Source organism: Amblyomma maculatum, chromosome 2, assembly GCF_055883805.1.
Source record: "Amblyomma maculatum isolate TAMU_Amacu chromosome 2, ASM5588380v1, whole genome shotgun sequence".
Taxonomy (NCBI): domain Eukaryota; kingdom Metazoa; phylum Arthropoda; class Arachnida; order Ixodida; family Ixodidae; genus Amblyomma; species Amblyomma maculatum.
Window position 1 is genome coordinate 142571997 of NC_139345.1, and position 11846 is coordinate 142583842.

General features: G+C 51.1%; 1 protein-coding gene across 1 annotated transcript in view; it reads right to left on the reverse strand.

Moving 5' to 3' along the window:
* The window catches only part of LOC146200090 (glypican-6-like), a 148001-nt gene extending 136366 nt beyond the window's left edge, over positions 1-11635 (reverse strand). Inside the window, exon 1 of the mRNA XM_084595349.1 lies at positions 11165-11635. Within this exon, the coding sequence (XP_084451475.1) occupies positions 11165-11336 (172 nt within the window). The 5' untranslated portion in view covers positions 11337-11635. The remainder of the gene's footprint in view (positions 1-11164) is intronic.
* Between the last annotated feature and the right edge of the window lie 211 nt (positions 11636-11846).

The window sequence follows — 11846 nt, forward strand, 5'->3', positions numbered from 1 at the left end:
GTCGGCCAAAGCTAGGACCACCGTTCTCTCTTCTCTGGCCAGCCATCGACGACATCCCTACGCGCGCAAAGCGACGCGCGAACGAGGCTTGTATCGGCATCTCCTCCGTGCAAGCCGGGCCCAGTCGGAGCACTCTACAGAGACCCCGCCGACGCACGACCTCCTCTCGACGCCCCGGTGCGTGGTACATACACTCAAAGCGCAGAGGCCGCTTGGCGCTTATCCAAGAGATAGCGCGGCCGTCACGCACATCAAACGCCGCCGACAGCACCAAAACGCGCTCCAGACAGACGGGGTCTATCCCCCCCTCCCCGCCACTACGCACACTTGCCCGGCGGCCACCCCAGTGCAACGCCGGGATTGCGCCACCCGAGGATTGCCCGCCGTGAGCACTGCTGAGGAGTCAGCACCCTTGTTTCCTTCACCTGCAGGCGCAACAGGTGCAGTGGCCTAAACCTGCGTGCGTGCACCACGCTGAAAGATCGCCTTGCACTACGCTGGAGAGCTAAGTTAACTACAACTAGAGCCCTTAGCACTCTCCTCCTACATTCACCCCGAATTGCATATTACTCGTTCACATATAAGAATAACGAACATAAACGCCACACGGGGGGCGTAGAAAACTGCACCAAGTGAGCACATTCGTTGAGCATGTAGCTAGCGAGTAAGCACGACTCTCTAGTGAACTTAATGGCGATTTCCACTGGTCGATCGGAGCTGGGCGCCCGAAGAACCGACCTAAAGCGCCACAGAGTGAATCAGCCTTGGTCGACCAGCGGAACGTGTAGACCGCGCCGCGGAAGTATTGCTGGGGCGGTTCTGAGAGTTGAAGTCGCATCACCATCATCATCATCAGCCTGACTATACCCACTGCAGGGCGAAGGCCTCTCCCATATTTCTCCAATTTCTCCAGTCGCCTACCAGCGCCAAAATTTTTGCGGTTGATAAATAGGCAGAAGTGCGGCCCTCTGCTTGCTTTCGCACTATTAGACGTTTTCCGATAGACGCACTTCGACATATTCGCGCGAAAATAACGGTAATGTTCAGTGTCATTAGCCGATATCGCTGAAACGGCCAAAAACAGCCAAAAGAATCCAACATCCTCCGGAAGTGACCACATCAGCGACTACAACTTTCGGCGAGGTCTGACTCTAGTCAGCGGATTGAGCTAGAGCACCCCGAGTTGCTCCAAACCACCAGTTGAACACACGCAACCTATCTTGGTCGACCAGTGGAATTCAAAATCGTCATCCCAGAGCAAGAAAACGTGATCCGGAGCGACCAGTGGAAATCGCCATAAGGAAGGCATTGTCGTGCTACTGTCAAGGGCAAATTTCTCGGACAGAATAACCTCTTAGCGCCAAGTTATTGTATACGCAGAGATAAAGGAACACAAACAAAAGTTTAGGACGCAACCGACATACACAAGGAAACAGGACAGACCCTTAACTACCTAAAACCCAGCTACACGCATTTTGCCCGGTGAGGAAAAGAAGTCATTTCTCAATACTGAGGCTGGGATGGATGGACAAAACTTTATTTTGAGCAAATGAGTTTGGGACTAGATTCAGGAACCGAAGTGGCCCGACAACTTTTGGTTGCGTCTCAATCAGAACTGAACTGTACACCGAAAAAGAGTTTCCGGGGGGTCCGCACTGAGTCTTGTGCGTTATACCACGTCTAAACGATTGTCCACGAGGCACCTGTTCTTGCCTGCTGCTAACGTTGCCAATGTATACGCGTACGAGAGACGGCTGGAGGGGGGGTCAAGGCTACCCGTTACACGCGCGCGTGCAAACCGCTGCGGTGAATATGGCACGAGTCAGGCGCTTGTTGGCTCAGGCGGAGGACGAGGTGCTTGTTCGAGGCGCGCCTTCAAAGGATCGCGTGTGCGAGCGTGCGCGCATATACGGTTTGCATGGGCAACCTTCAGAGAAGTTGGCGTGTGCAAAGGATTCTCCGAAGTAGTCTTCCAAAAAGTACGCTTCAATAAATATGACATATGCAGTACACACCACTGCCCTGCCATCATGCTCGAATCAGGTCATACACATTAAAAAGAAGGAACAGACAACAGCATGTGCATTTCACTGCTTTCACGTCGTCATTCCTGAATGTGAACGGAGAAAAGGAAATACCTTAACACACGCAAGCAGACGCACTTACACACACACACGCAAGCAGACGCACTTACACACACACACACACACACACACACACACACACACACACACACACACACACACACACACACACACACACACACACACACACACACACACACACACACACACACACACACACACACACACACACACACACACACACACACACACACACACACACACACACACACAGAGAGAGACACAGACACAACCTCTCTTCTCCCTCTCTCCTATATATGGTATGTTGTAGCAAAGTATTTCTCGCCGCTATATACGCTGGCATTTATTCATCAGCCGTACTGCTCCGCATCACCTTCCTTTGGTCGACATCTTCTCCTTTGGCTCCAGTAGTTTTTCTTTCTTTCCACTTCCGGGCGTATATAAGTTACTTTCAGTTTCAGGGAAACAAGCACTATTTCGACATTTCCTAGGCAGGCTCCGAAATGCGTATATCTTTCCGAGTGCGCACTCCCTGAAAAATCGCAAATGAGCTCGCCTTCTTTCATCTCTTTCTTTGTTCACCTCCCATAAAGAAAGAAAGAAAGAAAGAAAGAAAGAAAGAAAGAAAGAAAGAAAGAAAGAAAGAAAGAAAGAAAGAAAGAAAGAAAGAAAGAAAGAAAGAAAAAGCAGGCCCTCTTCAAAGACGGGAATGCCTCCGCGGCAAATCCGAGCACACAGATGAGCACTCCGCGCGGAGTTGACTGCACCCCGTGTGTACGCTATGTCATCGTAAAGAGGGAATGATGGGGGCCACCGCGGAACGCGTCGGACGCAGCACTAAATGATTCAAGTAACGGCCAGGCGGCCGCCTTCATACACACGAGCGAGTTCCGCGAGACAGAGCAAGCCCGCGGCCGGGCAAGGAAGAGGCAAAAAGGAGGATATATAAAACTTGGGAACTCGCCATCAAACGGTGCAGGAGGAAGTTCCCCTTTCTCTCGAGCCGATCGGCACAAAACACGATAGGTTTACGAAGGGGGTGCACAGACTGGAGGAGGAGGGGGGCTGTGAAGAAAATAAAAAGCAGAGAGAGAGAGAGAGAGAGAAGAGAAAGTAAAAAAGGAGACTGCCAAATGCACAAAACTGCAGCGCCGCCGACGAATATCGCTCCCATTCAATAATTTCAAAACCTCTGTTCCAGCGGCATTCGCCGGCTTTAGGGACACAACTCCATACTCCCCACCCTCGCTTCTATCGGCCGTTACCCGGCCGTTTTACGCTCCTATTTCTGAGCATCCGCGCGAAACTGAACAGCAGGCGCAAGCTTTACACCGCTCCACCCTCAACGTTGCGGGGACACGCCACACGCGAAGACCAATCTTGCCAGCGGGGGCGATCGAAATCTGAGGAATAGGAGGCGGCTGCGGCGGAAAGACATGCAGACCGAAGCGGTGCCGCCTCGACGACGACGAACACGACGATGAGATTTGGGCTGCCGGCCTGAGAAGAAGAGAAAACACCACCGCGAGCGCGCACACACCCACACATCCCGGGGGAAATCCAATTCCGTCTATGGCCGTTCTCGACCGTCGCTTATATATATCTTATATCTTGTTCGGCACAACATATATGAGCGAGCTCGAAGCGGACGTGAGGCGGAAGACCAAAGCACGAAGAAAGCAGCTAAAGAAAAAAAAAAAGGGGGTGAGGGGAGGGTCAAAATAAACCCCTAGGAGACATGGACCACCTAAAGAAGACGCAGCTTTGAGGCGAAGCTGTAAGCCCGAGCAGCAGAAGGAATCGTGCAGAGAGCTAAGCACACAAATATCCCGGGCCCACACAGTCTGCACGCGATCGTGAGCGGAGCCTACCGCTCCGGAGCGTCTGTGGTCAAAAGGAAATAGAAAGAAAAAGAAATAAAGAATGAAGGGAGGAATCCGCTCGTAAAACGCACTAACGGCATCGTATATACCTCCACTCGCACCGCTTCCAAGCAGACCTGAATCCCCCCCACACCCCTCCCCCTTTTTAAAGTTCAAAACGTACATTATGCAAATATATATATGATATCAAACGTTTTCAAGGCAACTGATTAAAAGTAGTATGTTCAAAGAAGGAACCATACATATATATACATATATACATGCGCGCCACACGAAGCCCAGGCAGTCAGAGCAACATAGGTTAGAACAAGTTACCAAGCTCCGTAAGAAGAAAGCAAACAAGGACAACGACACATGCACTACACACATCAGAACGGACGAGGAGAAACTAAGAAGTCCCGCATAGCGGCCCTGTTTCTGACAAGACAGGCAGCGGAGGAAGGTGCTGCCCGCTGAACGGGCCCGCTCTCACTTTGCTGCGTTTGACGAGAAATGTACACCGACGTCAGCATAGGTCTACTCGCAGTGTAGACTGCCATTATACTGGCTCAAAGCGACCGCCTTCCCTGAAAAACCGCAAAGATATGTTCGTCGCCGTCTCACTATTTATGCGCTCGTTTTCAATCTTCCACTGAAAAACAACAACAAAAAAAAAAAAAAACTACAAGCAATCTCGGGGCGCTTACGCGGTTGTCCTTCGTCCTGTAACCGGCGCATATACTCTAGACACAGCGCAGCCCACGGTGTACCTTTTTCCAGCTCTTCCTTTCCCCTCCACGGTCTTCAAGATTCCTGCTTTTCATCCTTTTGCACAATGTCGTGACAGCAGCGGCAGCACCTTTCGTTTAAGCCAAAGAGGAAGAAAGAAATATGAAGAGGACAAGTGCACTCGCGCACCCAATCGATTTCAATTTTGTCTGAGACAAAAAAGCTCGCAGTGCGAAGGGCTGCGAGCTCGAGAGAGCGTGCGAGTGTATACGTTCCCTATATATCTGCGATGCGGGTCGAAGCAATACAGCGAACACTTTAATCGAAGCGACCAACTCCCGCTGCGATGGGGAGGCAGTGATAGTGAGATAGGATATAAAAGTGCTGCTACGGACAGGCGACAAATTTCCTGTTGTGCTCCCCTTCTTCCCCCGCCTATATACGGACCAATAGTTTGACCCGCTCTCCCCGTACAAGCTCGCTCCAACAACGGGCCGTATTGTTTTGCGCGTGTGTATGTGACACCCGTTTCCTCAATAACTTCCGGCCGGAGCACGCTGCAGTGTAAGTACAACGGGGAGTAAAGTCGAGACAGCTCGATCTTCGGTGCACACGACAAACTTGGCTCGCGGGCGTGAGCAAGAGCTAATACTGCTAGAGGCGTTCGGGTGCTTCGCCCGAGCGCCCATCCGAGTACAGACCGTATACAGACACACGGAAGGAGAGAGTGAGTGAGATACACAGTCGGCAGACTGTGCACAGCTACACTACTGCCGCGGCGTGATGATTAATGTGTCTCTCCGGTATCGTACAAAATTGCCTTCGTTGGTTCCGCGCGCTCAACCGTTCTACTCCCCCTTCCCCGACATAGCCTTGCCAGGCACGACGTACGATGCCGATGGCGACACCGTGGTGCCGGTGATCGCGCACGTTTTCGGAAAAATGAAGAAAAGAAAAGCAGTGCAGGGAAACAATAGACACATACGCACCCTTGCCGAAAGATTAACTGTCGCAGTGTATATACTTTCTACAGCGCTGAGGATCCAATTTTGTCGAGCTGAGAGGAATGCGTACCGATATACCATAGCGTACCTACGCCAGGTGCAAATGCCGTAGACTATGTTGGGAACACTGTTAGGCCTGAAATGCGCTCGCAAGAAGAGCCGGTGTCAATTGGCCTCTGCAAAGAGAAAGTGGGAACAGTGCCGCGACGAACAAGAGCGTTGATGACTGCCCCCGTAAACGGATGCGCAAGGCGAAGGAGACAAACGGCTCTTTTTCAAAGCCTCCAGGTTTGATTCAGGACCACGCCAGAATGAGGGGAAATGTATCTGGTACTCGGGTACACCGTCACGACACGAAAAGGATAAGCCTCGCTAAATATCCCAGCAGTCCACCTGCCATTTCGTTGGAATCTCCCCACACAGATGGTACGCGCACGCAGATTTAGGCCATAAAGCTCGCCACACTTGATGAACAATGTGTCGCAATACGTGCGATTCACAGACGGCGCTCGGAAACGACAGCGCAACTGCAGAGCGAGATCGTTATGTCTCGTCTCCTGCATAACGGCAGCACAGCGCTAGATCCTCTCTATAGCTCATGCTCCTCGTCCTCCGCGGGCGATAAGAGCAACAGCCTCTCCACAACACCTCGTGTCCGCACCGGGCCGGACCTCATCACACTCTGAGCGAAAGATTCCTCTCGAGTAGACGCCCTTCCTGCTCCTCACGCCTGCCTTCGCCGCGCACTCTCTAATTCCCCAACACGGTTCCGCCGTGTCATGTCCCCCCGCCCTCCTGCCGCCGTCTTGAACAGGAATCGATGCCTAATTTGCCGGTGGACAGGCAGCCGCCGAAACGGAAACGTATTATTGCTCTCCTGAGCCAATACCGTATTCCTCCTCACCGTTTCTCTCCTTTTGTTTTTCAAACGGGCAGCTCAAGCTGCCCGGACGCTGCGCTGCTGTCCCGCCGTAGAAGCAGAAAAAAGGCGGCAGTGCCAGCGGATCGCAAACACTGGAAGCGCTCGGGGGAAAAGCGAGGAGATAATTGGATGGAGATGTAATAGAAAAATCTCTCCTTTTCCTTGCGCGCCGCTGCGAGGTAATAAATGCTCCTCCTTTCGCGCTCGCCGATTCTTCCTTTCTGCGCGTCCTGCCGCCTCCTCTGTACCCTCTCATTCGCTTTTATTCTTTCCGACACAGCAGCGAATGCGGGCGATCCCGCTTTTTTTGGCCACTCGTCGCCGTACCTCGCCTGCCTGCTCCTCGCGGGCGATTGCTTCGAAGCTTTTGTTTCTCTAAAAAGTCTTTACAGTCCACGGCCATGATTGCCTTGGCCTCTCCTCCATCTCTTCTTCTCTTCTACTTATTATCTTTATCTCGCGAGTGCCTTTTTTTATTTTTTTATTTATTTATTTATTTTTTTTTTTTTTTTGAGCGCGGGGCTACATGCGCACTCCGGGGCTATGGCACGGAGCGCGCGCGTGTACGCCCGGTTTGCCTCCAATTGCAAAGTTTTTCACCAGTGCGCACACGTGAGTGCGCGAAGGAATGGGAAGAATTCCGGAGACGTGGCTGGCTGGTGCTCCTGCCGTTGTTTCGCGCCGCTGTTCCGTGTAATTCGCTACTGTGTGAAGAGGAACGTCAGCGCCTGCCCTCCGAGCCCTGTGATGCCGCCCGATTTCGCGTATGCCCGAGTACCGCCTTCGTTTTCTGTTATTTACCCTTGTATTCTCTCTGGCCTGGGGAAGGTTAGCACTGGGAGCACCAAACTGTAACGCAAAATTCGAAAAGAGGTTCGAACCAGGCCTTAGAACTAAAAAAACTTCTGTCGCTGCTCGCGCTCCCAAGTTCCGCTTGTTTTCTTTCTATTCTGCCTCCTCTACCTTTGTACAGCCTCGTTCTTTCCATACCTGATCAATTTTTCTTCCCCTTGTATATTTTGAGGCATGCTGCGCAAGTCGTACTAAAAAACAAAGTGCAACAAAAATCTACAGTCTTGTATCGTTCGGAAGAAGCCTGAATTACCCTCACGAGAAAAACACGGAGCTTACGGACGCGAACCGCAAAGGCTACTTTTACGATTGCTATAAAATTAGGCCGTCGCATTTCCCGGACGTCACGACGACTTCCACGCCGGCTTTGGTATTTGTAGCACGCGCGGCTGCTAACCCTGCACAGCAGGGCTTAATCGCTCGCTTAGAAGACGTCCGGAAGCACCAGCCAGTTGTCACTGGGCAACCCGATTACAACCACCGACACCATTCCTACCCAGACGAGAGGTCGTTCGTTAACAGCGCGACAGAAATACGACAACCGAACAGGGGATCCCGAATGGCACAGGGAGGGGGGCGGCCTTCACGCAAAGTGTCCGACAACAACGCATTTCCAGGGAGTGGTTCCGGCTCATGTAAAGCGTTAAAACAGGGCAGCGACGCCCGATTTCTAAAGCGCTCCGCCATTAGTGTAATAGGCCGCATTCCCGCAAACAGCGCGTCACGCGCGCAGAACGCGAAAAAGAGTCTGCAAAGCAAACAAGACAGTCTGCGCAAATGTCCCGGCGTCGTGCTCCGGAAGTGCAGAGACTTGGGCTATGTCTCAATGTCCACCAGCCAGCGTGCTATCCTTTCCTGGGACGCTGGGCCAATTTAGTTCGCGGCGCACGTATAGTGTGCGCCGGCCGCAATGTGTCGTGCGTGCAGAATAAGCGCGCAGTGGTCGACCAGCTAGCGCCAAAGGCCTTCACGGTCGGTGCACCTCTCTTGTTTAATTAAAATGCCACAGCGAGGGACGCCGAGTCCAAGCGGGCGTCGAATTCGCGAAGTTCAGGATAATAAAAGAAAACAGGATGAGACATATACCTGAAAGTTGTCATAGTTTGACCTTTCAGCCTTCGCACCTGCGTCACGTTTTACTACAGATAGAGAGCATGCATATTATTTTGGTGATCGGGGGCGTATCTAAAGGCAACTAACTCTCAGAGGGACCGGCAGGGCTAGAAAGCGGTAGAGCTTCGTGCACAACGAACATTTCCAGGTGCAAAAAAAAAAAAAAAAAAAAAAAAAAAGAATTTGGGCCAATGAGGTTTCCTGAAAGAAATTTTGGTCCGAGGAAAATGGTGCGACCTGCTGCAAAATTTAATTTGTTCTTGCTCGATGCGAGCGGACGCCACCGGTACTATTTATCGAACAACACATCACTATACAAGGAATACCGGCTATTCGAATACGTGTATTACAGTCACGAGAATTGATGGACACTAACGCTGGGAGCTACGGTTCCGCATAGAAAGCAAGGCTACAATGAGAATGATACAAATTCAATGAATTCTTTCTCTAAAAATTCGGGTCAAATGTTCTTTGGATAACAGAGCATCGTACAAAATGATGAACAGAGAAAACTACCAAAAGGAGTTGACTACATCAATCAGGTTAGGCCGCGACAGGCCTCATTTTCAATGTACTTCATTACGATTAACCACCAACTAACCCGTAAGACCAGAAAAAAGGAAATGGCACTGTCCAATGAGAAGCTTACGAGAAGTTTGTTAATCGAATTGGGAAATGTCGAGATCGCAATATCGCTAATGCAAGGGAAAATGGCCAAGATATATATGGGTCACTAGAGAGCTACACGCGCGCCTTCAGAGCTTTACAATGCCTACACTAACCAAAGTTAATAATTAAAGATCCGTTCTTCACATTAAACCGACTAATGCAATTGATCACGCCAAGCCAATGTACAGGGTCGTCCACTCTTAGTGCGAACACTTTTCACTTAACGGCAATCGTGGCGCCATTGCGTCTGTCCCGGCAGCGCAAAGAAGCAAAGTGGCAGGCCTTGCGAAGAAATGCCTCCAGGACCACCACCACCACCTGCATCTGCGGTTACATTACTTTGCTTCGACGTGCCTCGAGCGAAATGCCGTTTTAAAGACAGAGCTCATGTTCAAACTAAAAGGGAACAATCGGCCCTGTACAACGTGCTAATGCCGAAACCCTCAGTATTTCTTGAACAAGCCATTTGCTGCAAGTAAGACTCTTGCGTTCAAGGACGTTGCATGCATTCCAATGACTCTAACGGAAACGAAACACAAAGGCGCGCATCTTTAACTGCGCTAACAGTCCAACAGCACACAAAAATGTGCAAACGTGAGCACATTATGCCGCTCAGACTACACATTGCCAACCGACATAGAGCTTTAACTCAATACGGCTTGTCTAGGGTGAGGCAGTTGGAGACGGGTTCCGCTAAAGTGCACTGGATTGCTGATGAAGATGACAACCGTGTCTGAAGCTTCTTTGATATGCGTACTGACACCGTGCCTCATCGTTTGCTTGTGTGTGTGTGTCAGTAGTTCCCAGCGCAGTGCAAAAACATTAATAAAAGTTTTCGGCTTTCAGTATCAATGCGTGGTATGTTGCGAACGAGGTCCATTTATTCCAAAAATTTTATTTTATTTCGTCATAAGAAGCACCTTCATAAATGTTCCCTCTCAAGCAGCTGCTCAGCCCGAGTCACGCGTGTTGAGATTCAGTGCACATCCGGCTCCTGTTGATGGAACAAGGTGGACTGCAAGTGGTCGGAAAAGTGACAAAGGGCAAGGAGCCCGCTGAACGGTTCGCGGCACCGACAACTCTAGCAGAACTCCCGATCTCCAAGCATCGATTCGAACGATGCTACGTGCAAGCACGCGCTCAGTGGCAGCACAAGATTTTGTTAAAGAATCAGGCCTGTATCTCTATTTCGAGCAAACATCATGATGTAAAGCATGCTTTCGCAATAAAAAAAAAATAAAAAAAGAGCAATGCACGCCACTTAGTGATTAGCGAAAAAACTGAACGGGAGAATGCGTATGCAATGAAGCTTCATTTACCCTTATAGATACTGTAGCCGCAAGCATGGCTTTGCAGCCGTTCCTGCGCCGTTGCCTCGTCCGCTACTGCGATCACAAGGAATGGGACAGCCCATTTGAACCGCTGCTTCAGTTACCCTTTCTTTTAATGTAATGGGATTTTTTTTTTCTTTTTTTTTCTACCATCAGTTCCTTACGTCGTCGAGCATTTCAGAGAACAAACAGAAACTGTCTTCTGCTTTTTAAACAGCGCTCCATGTCAGAAGCCACATTATGCGTACAACTGTCACACCACTGAATTAAGAATATCTTCCGTAGTTCTTTTCATAGCGATGTGCGTTATTCCAGATGTCAGATGAGAAGAGCACATGCATACGATGTGCCCGGCGTCGTGTTTAGAATGCCAGCATCGCCTGGAAACTAGCAGGCCAATTTTGCTTTATAGAGTGCGCAGAACAAAATGTCTCTCGAGTCGTCGCTCATGAAATAAATCGCACAACCCGCGCTTCAGGCGAGCTTTGCGGACGCAGGCGCTTTCCTTGACAGCGGCGAACGAACGCGTGCCGGAGGAAAGGGGGGAACAGGACAACGGTCATGCGCTTTGGCTCACCTGAGATGGCCCGCGAAGGGACGTCGTTTTCGAATCCTTTCCCCTGAAAGGCATACTTGACTCCCGAACAGCCGGGCTCACTGCTCTGCGCTTCGGAGAGCCACGGGTTCGCAACCAGAGCGGTTGCAACGACGAGGAGGAGGCAGCCGGGATACGTGTTCGTCTTCCCCATTGCTGGGCGCGGGTCGGCGTCTTGCAAGCGGTGCGCGAGGGGCCAGCGGAGAGAGCGCGCGTGTCCGACACAAGTGCCGCGCGGCCGAGACAGTTGGAGATGTTGAAGAGAACCGCTACCTAGTCCTGGCGTATCCCATAGCAGGCTCCCTTCGTCGCGGTGAACTCGGAGCGGTCGCCTTGCTTTCGGCAGCGATCGCCACCAGACACCCTCGTGAATAACAATCAGGGCCTTTGAACGGAGCACAACATCCCACACAGAACGCACCCGCACGAACAAATGCGAACGGGAGAGGAGCGCGCGCTTCCCTCCTCAGCTCAACAATGCCCAGCGTTGCCCGACGTGGCAGAAGAGGCGAGCAAGAGAGCTCCGCGCGCGAGTATCCGCAGTGAGAGAAGTGGCGCCACTGTCGGCGTGCGTCAAGTAGTTCTTGGAACGCTCTGGTTTTCCGTAAGGACTGAGTTTGGCTCTCAAAAGTTTGGCTTTGCTTTAAGTTGGCTGTTCACGCTT